Source organism: Canis lupus, chromosome 2 (assembly GCF_011100685.1).
Source record: "Canis lupus familiaris isolate Mischka breed German Shepherd chromosome 2, alternate assembly UU_Cfam_GSD_1.0, whole genome shotgun sequence".
Taxonomy (NCBI): Eukaryota; Metazoa; Chordata; class Mammalia; order Carnivora; family Canidae; genus Canis; species Canis lupus.
In genome coordinates, this window is record NC_049223.1 from 76,637,664 (window position 1) to 76,660,874 (window position 23,211).

The 23,211-nt window shown below is 52.6% G+C and overlaps 2 protein-coding genes and 1 pseudogene across 15 annotated transcripts in view; all 3 read left to right on the forward strand.

Annotated features, from left to right (window-relative positions):
- The first annotated feature begins 8,308 nt into the window (after positions 1-8,308).
- LOC100687942 lies at positions 8,309-8,876 on the forward strand (annotated as a pseudogene).
- A 1,766-nt stretch (positions 8,877-10,642) lies between these two features.
- Positions 10,643-12,231, forward strand: LOC102154497. The gene is made up of 2 exons (XM_038531679.1): positions 10,643-10,666; positions 11,266-12,231. Exon 2 carries the CDS (start codon positions 11,338-11,340, stop codon positions 12,160-12,162), a length of 825 nt encoding a protein of 274 aa, XP_038387607.1. The 5' UTR covers positions 10,643-10,666; positions 11,266-11,337; the 3' UTR covers positions 12,163-12,231.
- Positions 12,232-22,240: 10,009 nt separating this feature from the next.
- HSPG2 (heparan sulfate proteoglycan 2) overlaps positions 22,241-23,211 on the forward strand; it is a 99,591-nt gene continuing 98,620 nt past the window's right edge. For all 14 annotated transcript variants that reach the window (XM_038531680.1, XM_038531682.1, XM_038531686.1 and 11 more), the window contains exon 1: positions 22,241-22,331. In XM_038531680.1, the coding sequence (XP_038387608.1) occupies positions 22,269-22,331 (63 nt within the window). In that variant the 5' untranslated portion in view covers positions 22,241-22,268. The remainder of the gene's footprint in view (positions 22,332-23,211) is intronic.

Here is a 23,211-nt window from a genome sequence, read left to right on the forward strand (position 1 = left end):
AGGTTTCCCACCTTCCAATCTTTCCTGGTGCCCTCCTGGTTGGGTCAAAGGTCAGAGCTCTAAGCCAGCCTTGGTAGGGTCTCTGTAGTAGGAGGGAGAGGCCTTCTGGTCTCTGAACTGGATCTTCTCCTGCTCCTACAGCCTCTTCCACTTCCCACCCCAAGCACAAGCAACCCAAGGGTATAGGCAGGAGGATTGCCACTAAGTGAGCTCTAGTCCTGAGGACACATCAGGATGCCCAACCAGGACCTCAGCCTCAGACTCCATACCTGTCAGGGGCACAGATGTTCCAACTATTCCAAGACATGGCCTGGCATTCTTTCATTTTCCTTCCTTCCTTCCTTCCTTCCTTCCTTCCTTCCTTCCTTCCTTCCTTCCTTCCTTCCTTCCTTCCTTCCTCCCTCCCTCCCTCCTTCCCTACCTCCCTTTTTTTCCAAAAACCTGCTAAGCACTAGGGCCCATGCTGGTCACTGGGAGACAGGGATGAGAGACAGACCCTAACTTTCAGGGGCCCAGGGTCTGCTTGGGATGTCAGAGGTATAAATAGATAAGCACCAAATAGACACTCAATACATGTTTGGATCAAAGTAAAGGAGACTGGCCCATGTGGCCCAGAGAAGGACAGTGACTTGCTCAGGTCACAGAGTGGCCCAACGACATAACGGAAACTGAGGCCCAGGACTCCAGACTCGGTCTAAGCTCTTTCTACTGCATCCCACCTCCACTTTTTATTTGTTTTTCAAGTTGATGATTGTGAAATATTTCAGGTATACAAAAAAGTTTCATGAAAGGCACCTGGCTGGCTCAGTAGGTAAAGCATGTGACTCTTGATCTAGGGGTTGTGAGTTTAAGTCCAATGTATGGAGATTACTTAAAAATAAAATCTTTTATTTATTTTTAAGATTTTGTTTATTTGTTCATGAGAGACACACACAGAGAGAGGCAGAGACACAGGCAGAGAGAGAAGCAGGCTCCATGCAGGGAGCCCAATGTGGGACTCGATCCCGGGTCTCCAGGATCACACACCACACCGAAGGCAGGTGCTAAACCGCTGAGCCACCCAGGGATTCCCAAAAATAAAATATTTTAGAAGAAGAGGGAGGGAGAGGGGGAGAGGGAGGAGGAGGAGGAGGAGGGGGAGGAGGGGGAGGAGGAGGAGGGGGAGGAGGAGGAGAGGGAGGAGGAGGAGGGGGAGGAGGAGAAGGAGGAGAAGGAGAAGGAGGAGAAGGAGGAGAAGGAGGGCGCCTGGGTGGCTCAGTCGGTTAAGCAGTTACCTTTGGTTCAGGTCATGATTTGGGTCCTGGGATCGAGCCCCAGGTGGGGATCCTTGTTCTGCTTCTCCCTTTCCCTCCGTCACTCCCCCGCTTGTGCTCTCTCTGTGTCAAATAAATAAAATATTTTTTAAAATTAAAAGAGGGACACCTGGGTGGCTCAGGAGTTAAAATGCCAGCTTTCAGCCCAGGGCGTGATCCTGGAGTCCCAGAATCAAGTCCCGCATCGGGCTCCCTGCATGGAGCCTGCTTCTCCCTCTGCCTGTGTCTCTGCCTCTCTCTCTCTCTCTCTCTCTCTCTCTGTTCTCTCATGAATAAATAAATAAAATCTTTAAAAAAATAAAATTAAAATAAAAAAAAGAAAGAATAGTACCATGCCCCTTAGAAATTCAGCATCAAGCTCTGTCACATCTTCCCAGTGACCACGGGCGCCTCCCTTCCCAGCCTGAATCAATTGCTCTCCTTGCTTCCTGGGACACGTTTCTTTTGCAGGCTCCACGTAAGAGCTTCTTGAAACAGAAGCTCTGAGGTATTTTCTGACACCAGCCAAGTCTCTGAGACCTGCTGAGTAGCCAACAAGTTGATTCAATCCTGGCACTGTCTATCCGGTACTAGTGTCAGACCCCACAAGTTAAAGGGCTCTGTCCATGTGACTGTCCCCACTTCAGACACAAATCCCACCACTCCCTCCTTGGGTTGATAATTTGCTAGAATGTCTTGCAGAACTCAGAAAAACACTACTCATGGTTACCAATTTAGTATGTAAAGAATTCAAGTGAGCCGCCAGTTGAAGAGCTACACGGGGTGCGTGATGTAAAGAGGCGCAGATACGGTTCATGAGAACGGCGGGTCTGGAATGGCCGTTAGAGACCGTTCGGCAGCCCCTTCTGGAGACTTCTGCAGTTGAGCAAACGGAGGCCCGGGCCATGCAGCAAGTTAATAACATAGCCTGGCCTAGAACCCAATTTCCTCATCTGTCAAATAATGAACAGCCAGTATTTATTGAGAGTTGACAACATACCAAGGGCTCAGCCTTGTAGGGCAGGTGTTCTTATTATCTTCAGTTTACAGATGAGGAATTTGAGGCTCAGATAAGAGAAGGAAGCTGCCCGAGGTCCTACAGCTGGTAGGGCCAGTACCAGCCAGACTCTCCCCGGGAAGTTGTTCTCTGGGAACACAAGGCTTTTACCTCACTCTCTAATTGAAAGGATCTAAGTGATCTAAAGCAGATTTACAGGAAGCGAGAAATTGTCAGCAGCTGCTTCCCACGTCTCAGTGGGGGCAGGAGGAGGAAACCCCTTCAAATGGAAGGTGACCCCCCCCTCCGCTGAGAATCTAGGCAGCAGCTTTGCAGGGTACAGCCAAGAACCGGAAATGTCAACCCCACCACGCACAGCCTGAGGGGGGAGATGCCCCAGAATGGGGGTAGGGGAGGAGGCGAGATGGAGCAGGGTCTCCTGCCAGCTTCATGGTGGGAGGCCTGAGCCTGAGGAGAGAGGAGGCCAAGACACATGAACTGAGTCATCTCCACTTATTCCAGGTGGGCTGCTTGTCGTCCTGTGCGGCGTTGTCACCCCTCTGTCACCCTCTGTCACCCTGTGCCTTTGGGAAAGTCTGTCATGTACAATAGCCGCGTGTCTGTGGTGGTTTGAGGCACTGCTGAGGAGGGACTAGTGGTCATGGTGGCCTGGTCATGGTGGCCAGGTGCAGGGAGGGGGGTGCCCCCGAGAGAAGGCGACAGTCACAGAAGGGGAGGCAGCAAGAGGGGTCTGAGAACTGGTCCAGGAGGAGGGAGACAGAGTGAGTGGGGACGAGAGACCTCAACAGCCCCCTGGGCTTCCTCCGAAAAAGTGGGCGAGGTTCCGAACTTCCCACAGCACATGGAACGGAGGCTTGGGCTGCTGTGTGTTTTGTTTTGTTTTGTTTTTTAAGATTATTTATTTATTTATTTATTCATGAGACACACACAGAGAGAGAGAGAGAGAGAGGCAGAGACACAGGCAGAGGGAGAAGCAGGCTCCGTGCAGGGAGCCCGACGCGGGACTCGATCCTGGGTCTCCAGGATCAGGCCCTGGGCCGAAGGTGGCGCCAAACCGCCAGGCCATCGGGACTGCTCTGCTGTATTTGTTTTATTTTCATTTTTTTAAAGATCTTATTTATTCATTTGAGAGAGAGAGAGAGCATGAATGGGGGGGGGGCAGGGAACAGAGGGAGAAGCAGATTCCCTGCTCATCAGGGAGCCCGACGTGGGGCTCGATCCCAGGACCCTGAGATCCTGACCTGAGCCGAAAACAGATGCTTAATGGACTGAGCCACCCAGGCACCCCTGAGCTGCCTTATTTGATTATTTAAGGAAAAGGGGCAGCCTGGGTGGCTCAGTGGTTGAGCGTCTGCCTTCAGCCCAGGGTGTGATCCTGGAGACCGAGGATCAAGTCCCACGTCGGGCTCCCTGCATGGAGCCTGCTTCTCCCTCTGCCTGTGTCTCTGCCTCTCTCTGTGTGTGTCTCTCATTAATAAATAAATAAAATCTTTTAAAAAAATAAAATAAAGGAAAAGGAACCCCAGAAGGCCGGACGGCTTGGGGGTGGACCTGTTACATGTGGAAAACGCTCAGCACAGCGTCTCCACTCAGTAGATGCTTCACAAATGACAAAGCGGTGACAGCCCGAGCGGTGGTAGGTACTGCGATTGGCAGGCAGATTGCTTGGGTTCCTAACCTTGTCCCTGTTCCTTTAGGTGCGTTACTTCACCTCTGCCCTTCAGAGTCTCATGTGAAAAATGGGGGTGCTAGTCATATGTACCTCGTAAGGTTGGAACGAGTGACACATGAATGCGTGCGCCTAGAGCGCTTAGCGCAGTACAGTAGGCAGCTTCTCCAGAGAAACTGAAGCAGTGAGAAATAGAGAGATGTCTTAGCCTGGGTTCAGGTTGTGATACCAAAATGCCACAGACTCGGGGGCCTTGAAATAACACCCCTTTATTTCTCACAGTGCTGAAGCCTGGGAGTCTAAGATCAAGGCGTTGGCAGCCTCAGTGTCTGGTAAGAGCCCGCTTCCTGGGGCACAGAAGCGCTTTCTTGCTGTGTCCTCACGTGAAGGAAGGGATGGGGATGCTCTCTGAGGCGCTAATGACAGGAGGGCTCCACTCTCGTGACCTGCTCACCTCCCCAAGACCCCACCCCCCCTTAACCACTGCATTGGGGGCTAGGTTTCTTTCTTTTTTTTTTTTTAAATTTTTATTTATTTATGATAGTCACAGAGAGAGAGAGAGAGAGAGAGAGGCAGAGACACAGGCAGAGGGAGAAGCAGGCTCCATGCACCGGGAGCCCGATGTGGGATTCGATTCCAGGTCTCCAGGATCGCGCCCTGGGCCAAAGGCAGGCGCCAAACCGCTGCGCCACCCAGGGATCCCAGGGGGGTTAGGTTTCAACCGAGGAATTTTGAGGGAACACAAACTATTAGTATATATAGATGCGTATTCAGTCCATAGATACATGTGCATATCAATCAATCATCTATCTATCGTCTGTCTATATGAAGACATTTATTGTCAGGTCTTGGCTCACGCATTATGAGGCTAAGGCCCAGGAAAGCAGGTGGTGTGGTTCAAAGGACTGAGAACCAGACACCTAGTCGTGTAGATGTCAATCCAGGTCTGGAGGTCTAGGACCAGGAGGTCTGATGTTGGGGTGATGGCCAGACTCAGGGCCTCCAGAGAACAAATTCAACCTTTTTGTTCTATTCCGGCCTTCAGCGAGTTGGGTAATGCTGACCCACGCTGGGGTCTGCTTTCCTCAGCCCACCAATTCAAATACTACCCCCTTCCAGAAACATCTTCACAGACACACCCGGAAATAAGGTTTAACCAGACACGCAGGCACACCCATCAAGGTGACCTAACCAAGTGGACACAGAAAGTGACACAGACATATAGCAGCTGGGATGCAGTGAGGACTAGATACACACAGGCCATTATTATGATGGTTTTATGGATAAGGAAACAGAAGTTCACAAAGGTTCAGCCACTTGGCCACAGTCGCACAGCTGCCGATGCTATGCTGGTGAACTGGGTCTCAGAAAAGAAACACAAAGAGATGCACCTGATTTCTTGCTCTGCCAATTCCTGCGATATGAACATTCCCGCCATGGCTGATTTCAAGCTACCAGGGGTTTAGCAGCCTGTTCATCAAATTCCAGAATATTGAACAACTTGGCTCTCAGGGGCCAGGACGAGCTGACTCCGGCATGCCCCTGCTGCTCCACAGTACCTGTAAGCAGAGGGGGCATTTCTCACACAGTCTACAGGGTCCATTGGGTACCTTCGTTGCCCCTTTTGCAGACTGGCAGACTGAGGTTTGAAGACGTGAAACCACTCACCCAAGGGCGCAGCATGAGCCAGTTACTTGCTGTCTACTTCCTATGTCTTCTCCCAGCAAGGTGGTTGATAAACCTACGGATGCCCATCGTCCCCACCTCCCCTGGAGGGAATTTCCTGATGACAGGAGCCTTGTGCCCTCCCACCTTGGCTACTGTACCTAAATCCCTAAGGTGGCTTGGCAGGAGGGAAGTTCTTGTTGGCTGGGGCTCCTGCCAAGCCACACCTGCCCCAGTGCTTCTGAGCTCAAATCTGTCCCAGCTTGTACCTGCCACATGTGGGCTCGGGGAAGGAAGGCTGTTTTGGCAGCTGGTGAGCAGAGGGCCTTTATCCTTGAGAGTGTTGGGAGAATGAGGGTGTGTGACTCACTGTGCTTGGGAGGGTGAAAGCCTGTAGCTACGGGGAGGGCCAGAACCCAGCCCAGCAGAGATTTTCATTCCTGCAGGCAAGCTGGTCCCATGCCAGGTAAGAACTCAGGTGAGTCACACTGCTAATAGTTGCCTGAGGCCGGGCACAGAAGTCCTCAGGCAGGGTGGGACAGCCAAGAAAGTTTCATGGCCCTTGGCTCTCGCTGTCCCCTGGACTGACGTGGGGGTCTCATGCTTGCAGCCGCTGAGCTCATGCTTGGGACTGCCAAGCTCTGCTTGCTCCTTATCTTTGATGCTTCCAGGAGCCATGTGACAGAAAGGACATGGGAACACCATTACAGTCCACAGGGGAGAAGAGCAGCTGCTGAGTGGCAGGTGTGGGGGTGGGGGGTGGTTAATAAACAGTATATAGGGTAATGGGGCAGGGTCCTAAGGTCTCTGGAGAAGGAGGCTGTTCCCTCCATTCTGGGAGAGCCCGAAGGAATGAGATGCTCTCGGGAAACTCCTCATGCCTAGGATAGAGAAGGGGCCCCCAATGGACATGGTGGGACACAGGAGGGGATAGGTTGAACGGCCCGGGTGGGATGCAGGGGGGTGAGGGGAGAGGGAGGGGCAAGGGATGAAGCAAAGCCCAGCTGGCTTTGGCAATGGAGCTAAGGATCCACTGTTGGAGTTGGACCTAGTGGAGCAAGGGTAGGGGCTTCTGTGGCTGGAGACTGTGTAGGGCACCCACCCAGAACATTCTGAGACTCTAGCATTCATCCCTACAGTGCTAGAGAGGGAGAGGCAGCTGGGCTCACTGGGTGGTGGAGGATGGGGTTTGGCGGGGGACAGAGCTAAAGCGGCCCACCAGCCTGTGTCTCCAGGTTGGACCGCTCCCAGTGCCACTCAGTTCACAGAGTCACTTACTGTGTCCTCACTGAGTGAGAGGAGTAGCCCCCTCTGCAAAATTAGAGTAGAACCCAGTAGAACCCTGGGTTTTAATTTTGAATGTGGGGTGAGCTTGGTAAGTCCCTTGCCCTTTCTGTGTCTCAATGACCTTATTGGAAAAACCAACTACCACTTCTTAGGGGCACTGTGAGGATTAAATGGGAGGGTAGAAGGTGCTGGCACCTAGCACGTACACCATGCATATCAGTTTCTTGGGAATGGGGCTGGGCACGGGGTAGGGCAGGCAGCTTCCCCATACCCTCCTCCTCATGTGTCTTCATGCTTGGGGTCAGCTGGCCCCTAACCAGCCGGCATGACTCAAGACTGGGCTCTGAGAGCTCAGGATCTAAGAACAGAACCTCCCCTTCTCCCCGCCCCCCACCCCCACCTGGGAAAAGCGCTTTTAGTCTCCTTGACTCTACTTTTGGCTCCTTGCCCCTTCTGGCTCTGGAGGCCTCTGTGGTCCCCAGAATACCTAGAGAGCCCCTGGAGTTGGGGGAGGCCAGAGAGGGACGGTCTTGATCTTCTGGGACACAGCCTGGCTTTCTGGGAAGATGGAGGAATAGCACATTCCTCCTAAAATAATTGTCCTGGAGCTATTTCCAGAGGCTTTTAGTGCCCAGGCCAGAAATGGCCAGTGATCTCGATGCCTGGGTACCTTCAGGACAGACGGCAGAGGCCCAGCCCTCCGCTGGCTGCCTGCCTGCCTGCCCGGCCCCCAGGCCAGAGGAGAACCAGGCCAGGCTGACGCCCTACAAGAGAACTGTTGACACCACTTCCCTGGTCCACCGAGCTCCCCACTCTTCCTCCTTCTTGGGGGCCCTCTGATCCTTCCTCTTGGCTCCCCGTTTCAGCAACTATAACCACCCCACCCCAGGCAGAAAGGACTTTCTTTCACCCTTAGTGGCTGTGGGTTGTGGAGGGCCCAGGCTGAGGCTTCCATGTTACAGCACTCGATGATCTTGGGTCTGATCACTCAGAAACATCAGATTAAACCCAGACCAGAGAACCCTCTCCAGAACAACGTGGCCGTGCTCTTCAAACGTGTCCCTGTCACGGAAGACAAAGGAAGGGTGAAGGAAACCAAAGACACCTGAGGACAAAGGCCACGCGTGCTCCTGGGTTGGATCTGGTGTGGGATGAAGAGTTGCCACGAGGAACATCACAGGGGCAATCGGTGAAATGTCAATGTGGACTGTATATTAGTCGGTCGTACTCGACCCCTGCCAAACATCCTGTATTTGGCCACTGCAGTATGGGGGTGTAAGAACATGTTCGAGACATCCATTCATTCTTGGTGTAGGGACTACTTAGTGTCCAGCTTTGATCTGTTCTTCTCTTGGACCGGCGGCCCCTGGCACAATCATGTGACACCAGATCCTGGGTCAGGCCATGAAGCATCCGAGCTTGATCCTCCTCTTCGTATTTATTGGCGTGGAAGGTACTGGAGCAGTGCTGTACGTCTTGGGCCTGGCATTGTTCGATCCAGAGGTCAGTTGGGATAGGAAGAATTACCCAGAACCCTGGAAAAAACTGGGTCCCCATGATCAGTACAAGCTCTACTCAGTGAAGATAGATTACAGCAAACTAAAAAAAGAAGGTCCAGACTTCCAAATGAAAGGTTTCACTACAAAGCTACTTAGAATGAAGGTCTTCCAGAAATCATTTGCACAATTTTCCACTTATCCAGGAAGTATTTCCCCTCTAATGCATGAAATCATGTTGATGGAGACGCCCGGGTGGTTCAGTGGCTGAGTGCCTTTGGCTCAGGGTGTGATCCCGGGGTCCAGGGATCGAGTCCCACACTGGGCTCCCTGCAAGGAGCCTGCTTCTCCCTCTGCCTATGTCTCTGCCTCTCTCTGTGTCTCTCGTGAAAAAAAAAAAAAAAAGTCTTAGATTAAAAAAAAAAGAAAGAAATCATGTTGATGTATCGTGTTGGGGTTTATACAAATAAATAAATATCTAAAACTTGAAAAAAGAAAAAAGAAAATGTCCCTGTCTACTCAGCATGTAGGAGATCCATGCCCAGGTGTTCAGGGGTAAAAGATGGTGTTGTCTGCAACGTCCTCTCAAACAATAGTTGTGTGTGTGTGTTTGTGTGCACATGCAGTGATAAACGTGGCAAGAGCATTAATAATTTGTGGATTTGGATAAAGACTACAGAATTTGTTGTCTTGTGAGTTCTCAGGAAGTTTGAAAATTTTTCAAAGATAAAAATTAAAACTGTATTTTTAATATTTGAGAGGACTGGATGGAGGGAGGCTTTTCTTGGCAAAAATGTACTGGATGCCCCCAAGGGACCAGGGCTGGGTGAGGGCCATGGAGGTCCTGAGATTTGCTGGCCGGAGTCTTCAGGCTCTGGCCAGAGCCCGCCGTGTGCTAGATACTCCACGCTGGATCGCTGACCTCAGCGGGCAGGAGACACAGAGCAGTTATGGTCAAGAATGGGTCACTCCAAGGGTTAGCACTTTGGGGAGACTCAATAAATGTTTGCTGAGCCAGTGGGAAGAGGGAAGTGATTGATGCTGACCACGGCCAATGGGAGTTATATCAGGGCCAGCATAAAACTTCTTGACTCTCAGCATAATTAAACACTAGGAAAACAACAAGACATGCAGGAAAACATCCACCCTAGTCTCGTTTTAAAAATAGGGCCCATCTGTCCTGGAGGGCTTAATGTGGTGCTGGCCCTGAGGCAGGGGCCTGGCCAGGATGACCTCTGGAGGCCCCTCCCAGCTCTAGGATTCCATGATTCTATGACATGGCCAGCAGTCTGGAGTGGTGGCATGAAGGTATCTCCAGTGGAGAGCAACAGGAGGGCTAAGTCATCTACCTCCTAAAGACAGAGTGAGCGTGGGAGGGGGCCCTGCGGCAGATGGGGCCCAGTCAGCCGGGGAGGGAGGGGTCGGGCACTGTGCGGGTCAGCCCTCAGCCACCTCCTGTATTTCCAGAGGAGGAGACGGGGTGGGGTTGGACCTGAAAGGGAAGAGCCAAGGGTCTGTACATTCCACTCGATTCAGACCCAAAAGACAACGGCAGCTGAGGGCCGTGGGCTGGAAGAGGGGCAGGCAGCTGCTTCCTGGGTGGGACGGGCTCAGATACTGCTCTGTCCTCACTGGGCAGAAGTGGGAAATTAGCATCAAGCTGGCAGTCTTGGGGAGGGGGAGAGAGTGGAGCCTTCCTCCTGGTTGGGGGTAGGGGAGTATTAAGGAACCCAGGGACAGGGGGACAAGGAGGGGAGACAGGCTGAGACAGGAGATGGGGGTACATGGACTGAGCATCTTCTGGGCCTGGCCAGGCTTTAATCTCAGTGAAGTGCCCACATTCAGGCCACAACGAGTAGGGATCCCAATGCCCCCTGCTCTTGTGGAGTGGATGAGGAGACCTCCTACTGCCAGAGAGGGTCAAGACCACATATCCTGGAAGACTGTGACCTTACAAGTCCAGCCCCGTTGGTGGACTTGTCATACTACCCCCTCCCCTCATTTGGGATTCCTAAAGTCAGGATCAACTTAGTGCTGGAGTTTAGCAAGTGCCCCCGCCTCTGGTTCTCCCCATTAGTGCTCCCATCTAGCAGGCAGAGGAGATGTGGTGAGAACTCTTCCTAAAGAGATTGTGAGGGGGGCCGAAGTCACCCCAACATAGCCTTGTCTTTGAGGGGTTATCAGACACACACCCAAGATAGTACCTTGGCCGCACCACTTACAAGCTGTGGAATCTGAGGCAAGTCACATCATCTCTCTGAGACTGAGTTTCCCTTCTGTCAACCAGAAATAGAATAGTGACCACCTCCTTGATTCATAGCAACAACTACATGCAAGACACAAGCAAAGCTCCAGGCGCAGGGACAGTGCATATAGTGTTACATCACTTCCAGGACACATTTTTTTTTTTTTTAGTATCAGGTGCATTGTGTTGTTGATGATTAGCTATTTAATATTACCTGGAGAGAAGGTCTCTCAGTGCTTGGAATTTCCCCATTAGAGATTCAGTCTTTGGATTTTGTGGTCTCCTGGAGTCTTTACTTAAAAGACAAATGGGAATTTCAGAATATGGGTGTGAGTTCAAGGAACAAGGAGACTGCCTCACTTGTCCCTAAGGGTCGTCCTCTGGCCTCAGTTGTTCTAAGGGTCTTGCCTTCCTCCTCATCTCTTGCTTTCTGAAGAATAGGATGTCTGTTTTCCAGTGTGAAAATCCCTGGGTCTAGGAGGAGGAGGAGAGGGAGGAGGGTGGTGTTGGGGAGGCAGAGGGAGCACATGCGGAGAAAGTGTGCAGGGAGAGGGCAGGGAGCCATGGAGAGCCGACCCAACTGTCTTCTCCAGGCCCAGGTAGCCAGCCTCCGGGTGAGCCCAGAGCAGGTCGGCACCACGAAGCTCATCTGCCCAGCTGGGACGATGTCTGGACGCCCAGGGAGCCGTTCCAATGCTTGCAGCCGCTTGAGCCATCCCAATAGCCTGTCCTCCTCAGCCCAGACTCCCGCCTGGCCCCACAGCCCCAAGTGTCCCCACACCCCCAGTGGCTCGGATTTCAGTAACAGCAGTGGCCCCTTGGAGCAATCGGAGGGCCCCAGCTCCCCCAGACTTCCCGTGAGGAACATCTGCATGGGCCGCCCCTACAACTCCAAGTACGTGGAGACGAGCCACCTCGCAAACCACCCCAAGGTGGCCAGAAGGCCCTCTTGCCGCAGCAGCCCCCATTGCCTGCTCTGTACAGAACGTCCCTCGGGCCCCTGCAGCCCCACCTTCCTGGACCAACTCATCAGAGGCATCAACTACCTTGACAGATCCACCAATGCCTTCTGTACCAACGGTCCCAAGTCATCACTGAGCCTGCCAAGGCTTGCAGCCAACTACCTGGAACGCGTGGCCAACTCCATCCACCTGGACCACCCAGACCACTCCTTCCCCCGCAGTAACTCCAGTCCCATCACCAGCACGGCTGCCTCTGACAACTACACCAACACCTGCATGGTGCCTTCCCCCAGGGGTGTCAACACGCTGCAGTATACGGATGAGCCTGCCGGCACCAGTTACCCGCACCGGCTTCAGAGCCGGAGCCTCACACCTGTGCTGCCGCAGAGGCCCGGGATGAAGCTGCCCGAGCTCCCCTTGTTCGGCAACGGGATCTTTTCCTTAGGTCGCCTTCCCAAGCTCTGGGAAGCAATCCGCTCGGGCTTGAGAGCCCCCGAGCCCATCTCTAAACCCTGTAGCTGGTGGTAACATCGACCATGAAATGGGTACATGTCCATCAAGCTGCAGGTGTAGAAAATAAATTGTGGCAAAATGTTCCTTCCAAGACTCTGTTGGGGAGGTTTGGGGGGGCGGGCAGTGGTTTCGACAGGAGGTTTATGAACTCGAGGACCTACAGAGCCAGGAAGGTAAAAGCTAACGGGTGAGCCGGGCTGGGTGGGGAGGAAATACTTGGTCTAAACCCAGCTCTCCAACGGGTTGTTGCTTTTTCAAGAGAAGCCAGGAATCTCATTTTTATATGCTAACAACAAATTCAAAAATGTCATAGTGCTCTGTGGGCTCAAGAAAAATACTTGCAGGTGGAATGTGAAGCACACAGGCCTCGGTTTGGAATATCTGGTTTACATCTTGAATGGGTCACCGGGGAGTTTCCCCATGGGAAGAAATGGACTAGCTATTCATTTCCAATCCCTCTTCATCCTCTTCTGATTTTGAGATTGTTGTTGATGTTGACTTCAGCACTGTTCATCGTGAGCAGAAATAATAATGACGATAGTAATAGCAGAACTTCCTAGAGCACTTACTATGTGGCAGGTGCTGTTCTAAGTGCTTTCTATATGTTCTTTTATTTTATTCTTTATTTTTTTAAGATTTCATTTATTTATTCATGAGAGACACAGAGAGAGGCAGAGACATACGCAGAGGGAGGAGCAGGCACTATGCAGAGAGCCTGATGTGAGACTCGATCTCAGGATCCTGGAATCACGACCTGAGCCAAAGGCAGATGCTCAACCACTGAGCCACCCCGGTGCCCCTTTATATTATTTTAAAGATGTGGTTTTAATGACCAAGGCTTAGGGTGGAGGTAGAGGAAAACTTTAGGATGCCGAGTGGGAGAGGCAACCAGGGATCATTGCCACTGGAGGTACTGCCCTTCCTGGGAAATCTCTAATGAATGGTTCTATCCAGGCTGGATGAGGGCCAGGAGGGTCAGAATGAGGAGGTCCCAAGTATCTTGCTGCAAATGTCTGAGAAACTGTTCTCTGGGCCACTGAGGGTTCCAAGCCTTCGGAGACCTAACTGATTTGGGTGATGAGAAGTCAGGACCCACAAGGCACCCAGTTCTCTACCATCCTGCTGGCTGAGGGACCATAAAGACTGTGATTCCAGCCTGACTGTGCCACTAGTCTACTCTGAGACCTTGGGTGCATCGCTTTCTCCCCCTTAGGCCTGTTTCCCCTTCTGTAAATGAGTAGGGTAGCTTTAATGGGCTCTAAGGGACCCAGGCTCTGATATTTCTGAGTCTATCCTCCTAGTCCCAAGCCAGGCCTGGGCTAAGAATCAAGAGTGTCTCCCCACCACCACCCCTCCCCCGCCCCCTTGACCCTTGAGAACTCAGGCCACCTGAGTCCTGAGCCAACTTCCCATTTCAGCCCTCAAGGCCATTTCTGTGTGGCTCTGAACTTCAGGTCCAGGCCCTTTTCTTGGTGGAGCTTTCCTGTCTCCTTGGAAATATGAGGGCCAATGGCAGGTCAGAGTGTGGAATGGGGCTGACCTTGAAATAATGCAGAACCTGCAGTTCTACAAGATTCCATGACTCTTGGAGGGAGTGGCCTGCTCTGGCTGAGCTCTATGGCCAAAAAGAGAAAGTGGCAAGCCTGAATATCCCTGCCAGGAGTTCACCATGGAGGTCTCAGGATAGGAGGAAGAAAGGGGGAATAGGATTTTAGTTTACTGAATTCACCCTCACTTGTATTTCATCTCCGGAGAACCTGGGATATCCTCTCTAGGTCCAAAGCTCAGCAGTGTAGCACACTCCTTTCCTTGTCTCTTGCATTCCTTCCCTCCCAAGAGAGAAGACTTTGGCCTTTGTCTGGTGGGTCTGGTGGGTTCTCCAGTGACCCATCCCCCAGGTGAACACTTGTAGGAATACAGCTTATTAGAATCCATTTTGGCCTGACTCAGGAGAGGGTGTCCTGATTCCCAAATCCTCTGTCTGGCCGCTCAAAGCCATCCCCTTCCTGCTTTAGGTCGGTATTTGCATAGGATTTGTCCCTGACTCTCCTGGAGATGCCTACCACCCAAATAGTTTAATTTCCCCTAATCAGAGCATAAGATCCTTGCCTAGGACACTGTTCCTGAATTCCCCAGTGTCTAGCCCACAACAGGGGCTCAGTTATAAATACTGATTATAGGGCCGTGTGCCCAATTGATGCTCAGCAATGATAACTACAATTGTCTGATGATTAGAGTGTCTTGCATGCAATGGGTGTTTAATAATTATCCATGATGGTGGCCAACATTTATTAAGCTCTTCCCTATACACCAGTCATTGTTTTAAGCGCTTTCTACATATCAACTCATTTAATCCCCATATCAGTCCTTCAAGGAAGGTATTATTGTCCTTATTGTATGAATGAGATGCACATCGAGGTTAGGCATAAATGATTATGATAAAGATGATTACACCGCATACAACACAGTGACTCTTCTAAAACTGGATGGCAGCCGTCATTCTAGAGTATTATGTGTACAGTAGGTGCTCAATAATTATCTTCATGATTATAACATCTTTCAAGTAGTAGATGCTCTGCAAAAGTACACAGTGGATGCCCAATGAATGGCAAATATCATTACAGAGCGCAATACATAGTAGGTGCTCAAATGAACTTTGACCATTGGTGGGGGTTTGGGTTGAACGTGAAAGGGACAGGATGTCTGCATTTAGCCCAACTGCTCCTTGGATACTCACTGCTCACAAACCCCTTGCACCAGTCACTCAGCTCAAGTCCTGAGAAAATAAGGCTCTTCGCTAGAGAAGGCTCTCTGTTCCACATGGCCATGCAGAGGCCACAGGAAGTCCTCCACGTCCACTGTTCAAGCCATGCATCTGCAAGGTCTGTGTAAACAGGAAGCAGCGTGCTGGCTACAGAACAATGCCACAGCCTAGTGTGCTGTCCGGCTTGTAAACAGAAGAAGCTAGGTGTCCCCACCGCTGGGGGCGGTCGGGGAAAGTCCTTCACGCTGCAGAAGTACCTCATCATTTATTGAGCGCCCACACTGTGTTCCAGGCATGCCACCAAGGCCAGAAATATGGGCTTTCAGCCCTCTCTGCTCCCTGTGAGGCTCGGTTTTAGTACCCCATTTTGCAGAGGGGAAAACTGAGACTCAAAGAGTAGAAGTGACATGCCCACGCTCCTCCAGCTGGTTCGGAGGAGAGCTGGGATTCCCACCTGGGGCTTGACCCTCAGCCAATGCCCTTTCTATCCAAATTGCTTCTTTTCTTAGTGTTTATTGAATGGACTCCAAAAGAAAGAGAGGTAAATCTTGGTATCCAAAATATGCGGTAAATTAGACAAAACAAAAATGGTGTTTAACTCCAGGGGTTTGGGCTGCTCCTCAACACCAGTGTTCCAGACAGGGCAGTGTTAACCCGGGATATGCTCTTTCCGGGAAATAGGAAACAAAGGGAGAAATTTCCTCAAAGGTCACCTGTGTCTCAATTGCCCAATCCACTGGTCCCTGCATCGTTGGGGACCACTGGGGATAGGTGCGTGACATCAGAATGATTTTTGTATATATTTTTTGAAAATCTACCATAGCGCTTTTATCAGACAGATAATTTGATATCACTATTCTACGATTCCAGAAAATACATGTGTACTGCCAAGGCGCATGTTGGAGTGACACACTGTCCTGCTCCCAACCCTCACTCCTCCACCCACCTTTCCTGTCTCTGAACCTCATGAACCTGACTCTCCCCCACTCTAGCCCTCCCCAGCCCCCAGCTCATTCCTGAGGCCCACCTTACCCCTCACTGTCCTTTCTGTCTGCACACAACTCACTCTGCTTACTCTACAAAGGAAGCAGAAAACCAGGGGTGGGCGATACCCCCTCACCCCCAACCGCATCCACATTGCCCTCTTTTAGGTTGAAATCTCAGTAGAAGCAAAGAGCCTCAGACATGTGCTGTGCCTGAGTTGGTACCACCATTTTTGGCAAACTTAACAGCCTCTGGGCCCCTCCCAGCAGGGCAGGAATTTATCGTGAACAATTGAACAAAGCCGGGAACTCGAGGGAGAAGGCACAGGACATTCCAAAAGGATTTCTCTCAAGCTCCAAAAGACAACATGTGGGAACACTGCAGAAACCTCATAACCTAGCAAAGAAAAGCATGAAAGGGACGGAAAATCTGCCCAGTAGGAAGGGCCCTTCAGGCTGGAGGAAGGAATTAGGGGGCCGGGGTCAGGAGGCCAGGGTGGGAGGCTGGCCTCTGCCGTTCATGACCGTCCACCTTTCTGGCCTCGGATTCGTGGTCCTTAAAAACTGAGGGAGTTGCAGAAGTAAACACACAGATGCATGCGTACCCGTTCACAGCAGTGCTTTATTAATCACAACGACCTGGAAACAGCCCAAATATCCAACAATAGGATAGGGTTGACGAAGTATGGTGAGTTTAGGGGGCACTATACCAAATGACTATGAGAACTATGATGTACAAAGTCAGTGTGAGTGCTGTTCAAAGGAGCTGTCCCACAAATCGCCAACAGTTACCATTTGCAATAAAAGACCATGTAGTAGTATGTAAATCCCCGCACTGCTTGGAATCTGGAGCCAATATGGCAAGAAAAAAAATGGTCAGCTGAGCTAACCAGAGTGCTTACCAATTACAGTTGATCTACACTCGGCGAACGTTTCTTATCTCATCTCAGACTGGTAATAAATAGTTTGGGGACTGGCACCGAGCCGTAGAGACATTTGTAAGTAGCCCTGGCGTTGACTGACACATGGAACTGCGTTTCTGAAGAATTAGGCAAGGGGAGCAAGACATGAAATGGTACACATAACACTGAGCACATGCGGTAAAATGCATGTGTGTACGGGAGCAAAGGAAGGGAAATGAACAGAGCACCAGCTACGGGCCTTGCACAGAAGTCTTCTATAACTGAAGCAAGAGTGTGCGGGTAGGAATGTGAGGGGGGGTGTATGCAGGCCATAAGAATTCCAGCCTGGCTGGAGAGCGGGGGGGTGCGTGAGTGACAAATTCAAATTATAGAGACCATTTATGGTCAGCTCAGGAGCGAGGCTCTGCAGCAGTATCTGCAAAGTGTGTTATGAGAAACCCCAGTCTTGTGCGATGTTAAAAGATTTTTTCATAAAAACAAATGGCTCCTTTCTCAAGTATCTTGAGGAATGCTGGATTAAGTAGAGTTGGGCAAGCCGATTTTGCTGGAGGCTTGCTCAGAAACTTTCCTGTGTTGGTATCCCTTGAGATGGCCAAAGGGTAGGAAAGAGCACAGCGTTCCCAAACTTCTTGAGCAGGGAACCCCTTTTTGAAGGAGCATCTCAGAGGGCAGGTGATCCATGAGGTACAGAGTGGGAACCCTGCCCTGGGGCCTGGGACCCCAGGTGGGGAGTTCAGCAAGAAAGTGATTGAGAGAAAAAAAAAAAAAAAAAGAAAGAAAGTGATTGAGAATGATAAGGGTTGGTGGGGAGGATATCTGGAAGGGGCAGAGGGACCGAATCAAGGCTATTTTCAGAAATGTCACATTTCTGCCTAGGCAGAGTTGCAAATAACCCAGGTGGAGGCAGAAATGGATATGGTCAAGAAAGTTCTAGAGTCTGACAGATGTGGATGTGAAGCCTGGCTCTACCTCCTATTGACTGTGTGTGATCTAGGCAAGCTGCTTCATGCTCGGGGGCCTCAGTTTCTCTGTCTTGAGGAGGGCAGTCATAAAACACACTCACTTGCCAACTCCCCAGAACTGTTCTAGTAACCAAATGCGATTCAGCGTGAATCAGACAGCAAGGGGAGTTTATCTGCCTGGAGTACAAACCAGAAGGGGGAACATTTATATCTTATGCCATGCTTGAACCAACTTGTTCTTTCATTCAAGTGAAATCATCCAAGTGCCAGCTCCCTGCCAGGCACTGTGCCCTTCACAGGAGATGTGGTTGGGAACAATACAGAAACCAGACCATCATGCTCCCTGCCTTTATTACTCCTCATAATAATTTTTAAGAGATTTTATTAATTTATTTGAGAGAGAGAGAGAGAAGGAGCACAAGCTGGGAGAGGGAGAAGTAGGCTCCCCAGATGTAGGGCTCCATCCCAGGACTCCCAGATCGCAACCTGAACTGAAGCAGACGCTTAACCCACTGAGCCACCCAGGTGCCCCCTATGCTCAGAATATTAAATGATCTTCCAAATTATTGTCATTGTAAAAATGTTGCAAGAGCAACTTGGGGGAGGCAGGTTGTGGGGAAGTGCAGCAGGGAACATGACCTAGCCTGAGAAGGCAGGGAAGGCGGGAAGGCTCCTATGGTGGCATGATCTTGGAGCTAAATGCTACAAGACAGTAGGACAAGTGGGGTGGGTATTGGGTGGGAAAAGCACTCAAGAAGGAAAAGCATGTACAGAGACCAGGTTGGGGGAGGGGTGTGGCTGGAGAAATGGGCAGGGCTCTATCTTGCCAGGCCTGTAGGGTCCTCCCCCTCTGCACAGGAACTTTAACTTACTGCCTGCTTAGACTGTGTCCTCCTCTTCTTCCCAATACCTCCAAGTTTCCTCTCCTCCATCTCCACTCCCTTTTAATACCAATTTTCTAGCTCTACATTCTCATCCAAGGACATATCCCTACCCTGCCAGCATCTGTTTGCCCACACAGGCTTTGGAACCTTTGTACAAAATAGGTGTTTATTTCATAATTAAATGAATACAAGTCCACAGCTAGCCCACACGGTGCCTTTACTCAAATGAGCAAAAGGTCACCCCTCAGGGCAGACATAGCCCCAAAGCAGGGCCCACTTACTTGGCTGCATACTTTTGTTCAGTGAACAACCTACCCAACCATTCACTGCAGCCAGGAAGGAAGGAAGGAAGGAAGGAAGGAAGGAAGGAAGGAAGGAAGGAAGGAAGGAAGGAAGGAAGGAAGGAAGGAAGGAGGAAAATGAAACAAGTGAGAAGCTCTGAGGCAGAGAAAAGATTTGGAGTGGAAGTGGAAGCCAGGAAAAGCTGAGTCCTGTCAATTTTGGAGCGGCAGACAGATGACCCACAAACTCTAGCTCCTGGTTCCTGAAGGCACCCAACTGCTGTTTCGTACAAGCCAGATTGTTTGGCTGCTCTTACCTATCCAAACTCTTGCTGTCTCTCCTTATCTAAGGCACCTTGTGCAAGACTTGGATTGTTTCTCTCCAAGAGGATGACGAGCACCCTGAGCTATGAGTACGTACAGTTGCGATTACAGGCGCCTCCGGGACTCAGCAAAGCCCAAAAGCCCTGCCTCTGTTGCTCTTCGAAGCCATATGAGGAGATAGCCAGGCCCTAGACAAAGCAACTTGAGAACATTTACTAAAGATATCAAGGGCTGCAAAAGAAAACAGAGCTAGCCAAATCCCTTAGTGGGAAGGAAAGGATGCAGAATAAATAGGTGGGTGACCAATCCTCAGGGTGGGTGGAGTTACTTTGGAAGACTTTCTAGACAGGCCATATTTTCCTGCCCTCCGTGTCAGCCCAGCTTTACCATGTCTCTCCCCAACCCCTTTTAGTAAGCAAGACTTATAGCTTGGGTTTAGTCTTGACCAGACATCTACAAAGGCTTGCTTGTTCCCCGTTTCCCTTTGCTCATGAGCAAATCATCCAAGAAGCCAAAGCTCTGAGACTTAAAGGGCCCGAGGTGGGGAAAAGACACTGAGGCAGCTCACAAAATGTGATTTGTCATGGAGGCTGACCCTCCACAGACCGGCAAGGCCTTGGAAAAATCCTGCCACCAAGGCTGGCCACCTGCCAGCTCTGACGTCACTGAAGTTTTGTAACCTTCTTCATCAGAGAGGGAGTTCTCAAGCACAAAGGCTGTACTCACGCATCAGACTGGAGATCCTCGGGGTAAAGGCTGCATCTAGCCTTCAGATTAGGAGCAACACATTGGGTGTAGAAGCTGCTCCTCCATCAGACTAGAGCCCCCTAACTGCAGAAGTGTGTCCCCTTCTTCAGATTAGGAGCTCACCCAGAAACAGCAGGAGAGATGGGACCCTTTACGTAGTGCTTACTTTGTGCCCAAAACTGTTCTTTAAAAAAATTTAAAAATTAAGGGCAGCCCGGGTGGCTCAGCGGTTTAGCGCCGCCTTCAGCCCAGGGCCTGATCCTGGAGACCTGGGATCGAGTCCCACGTCGGGCTCCCTGCATGGAGCCTGCTTCTCTCTCTGCCTGTGTCTCTGCCTCTCTCTGTGTGTGTGTCTCTCATGAATAAATAGAATCTTAAAAAAAAAAATAATTCATTTTTGCCCTCAACAACACTGTGAGAGAGGTCTTAGTATTATTCTCCTTTTCCTGTTTTCTAGACGATGAGACTGAGACATCAGAAGGTGGAGTAATTTGCTCAAGATTACATGGCAAGGTGGTACAGGCAGGATTCCCCATCAGGCTGAGAACAACACAAGGACAGAGACTATATCCTGCCCTTTGCCTCCACCAGATTAGGGGTCACTCAGAGCCAAGATCACACAACCCCTCTTCATCTACCTGTATCTCGCTGTTTGGAGCAGTAACAGCCTTCACTCAGTGTTGTGCCTGGCATCTGGGTCAGCGCCGGGTAGTTGGCCAAGCCACTGCAGATGTAGTTTCTGCCCCTTACAGCTCTAAGCTGGTCCCCCAGAAATATACCCCAAGGGGCGAAGAACCCAATCTTTGGGGAATGGAACATCTACCTGGGGGTGGGGGTCAGGATGCTAACATTCTCTTAGTCTGTCCCCCACCTCCACCCCCCTGTGCCTGGATGGGAGGCCACAGAGTGCCTGGGGAGCCTGCAGGCTCCTATCACAGGGAACACGCCTTCCGGAGCCCAGCCTGGTGCCGCCTAGGTCGCTGGGCATTTCCTTCTGTCCACAGCTCACCTCACTCCTGGCCTCAAACCCAGCCCTGAGTCCCTGGAACCTAGCAACTCTCATAGGAAACAATGGAAACTTCAGTTTTTATTCCCCTCCATCATTACTCAAAAGGTTTTCCTCTAAGCTACATGCACACACGCACACACACACCAGTTTTCTCTCCACCCATCAGCAGCCTGGGTTGCCCTGGAAATTTTCAGGCAGAGAGGAGACCTGAGTGCAGGCAGAGAGGCCCAGTGGCATGGCCAAGTGTGCTGTCTGTGGGTCTGTGTCAGTGGTGGATCAGCGGGGACTGGGATTTGCCACTGGAGCATCTGTGTCTGGGCCTGGGTGTGCGAACGGTGTGTCTCTGGCACTCGGTCTCTGATGTATGTCAATACAAGTTGATGTGTCGTGGTTTATGGGGAAAATGGTGCGTGTGTGCGGGGCAATTCAGCTCACTCTCAAGTGCCCACTGTAAGGCGCTGTGGTTAGTGCGGGAGAAAAATGCAAAAAAGACAAGCCAACCCGTGCATGAGCCGATGATACGGGCCTGTGTATAAGGCACAGGCGAATTTGTGTGCGAAAACACGTCCTGATGCTTCGGGTCTGGGGATTCACACTTGTGAGTCTGCGTAAAAAAAAGTTAACAGGAACCTGAGCGGTGGCGTGTGTGTGTAAGTCATGTCACCCTGCGGGTGACAGTTTTGAAGACAGAGCGGGCGAGCGCGGGAACGCGGGAGGGCGTGAGGTCTGCAGGTGTGCACCGGTGGGGGTGGGGGCGAGGCCGAGTGTGAGAGGTCGTGGGGAGGCCAGCGCGGGGTGTGCGCGCGTGTGCGAGAGCGCGGGAGCCCTAGCGGCCCGAGTGAGGGGTCCCGGGTGAGAGGGGGTGACAGCGGGCCCCGTCCCATCCCGCACTCCAGGCCGGGTTTGGCGGGGAGCCGGGCGGGGCCGCGGCCCGCGCCGAGGGGGCTGGGGGCCCAGACAAAGGCCCAGTTGGCAGCGCGGCCGCTCGGGCTCGGGCTCGCGGCGCCCGCGGTCCGGGGGCGGGGCCTGCCGGGGGCGGGGCCTGCCGGGGGCGGGGCGGGGCGGTCCGGGGCGGGGCCAGGCGCCGGGGGCGGGGCGGGGCGGGGCGGGGCGGGCGGCGGGAGGGGCGGGGGCGGCGGGAGCGGGAGCCGGAGCGGGCCGCGCCGTCCCGAGGACTCCGCAGGCTGGGAGCGGGCGGCTGCGGGCGGGCGCCGAGCGACGAGCGGAGCGGAGCGGGCCGGGCCATGGGACAGCGGGCGGCGGGCGCGCTGCTGCTGGCGCTGCTGCTGCACGGGCGGCTGCTCGCGGTGAGTGTGCGGGGCGGGGGGCGCCCGCCAACTTGGCCGGGACTCCGGCCCGGGACGGGGGCGCCCGCCGCGGGGGGGGAACCCCGGGCCGGCACGGGCCTGCGCCCCCCTGCGCCGTGGGGCGGTGGCGAGAGGCGCCCGGGGAGCCCCGCGTGGGGGCGGGGGCGGGGCCGGCCCGCGGGAGAGCCCCCGGGTCGCCCGGCCACGTTGCGGAGCCTCCCGGTCGCGCTGGGCATGGCCCGGCCTGCCATTCCTGGGGACCAGGCGGAGAAACTTGGAGCAGGGCGGGAACTTGGCCGGGCCGGGGCACCCTTTTCTGTGCCAACTTGGAGAGGGGGCACTCACTGGTGATGGGGAGCCTATCAGCCCTCGCTGGAACTTTACCAGGCCGTCCGGCCCCCTGGGGAGCTAGGACCAGGCAGGCACAAGTTGAAAAGCCATTCCGGACCGAAGTGAGGTGTGTGTGGACACCCCCCCGCTCCCCGGGCCCTGGAGCCCTACCCCCGGACTTGAATCCATCCCTGCTCCTCGCCCCGGAGCTGTGTGACCTCGGGCAAGCCCAAAGAGAACTCAGAATGCTTGGCCTCGAAGTGTCGAGCTGGAAGGTGCGTGGCAGGACTGCGTGGAAGGAGCCTGAGAGTGCCTGGTACGGGACCTAGGTCGGTCTCCTAGCTCTCCTCTTCCGGGGTCCTCAGGTGCAGGGGAGGCCTGCCCCGACAGCCAGGTTCCCTGCTCTGAGCTTGGACGGGCCGGTGCAAAGAATGCTTGACCAGGGACGCTCCGAGGACCTGAGTGAACTCCAGAAGGGCGGGGCGGGGTCAGTGGGCAGGCAGCTGGTGGCAGCTGTGGGTGGGGGCACATCTGGGAGCTGGGCCTGCCC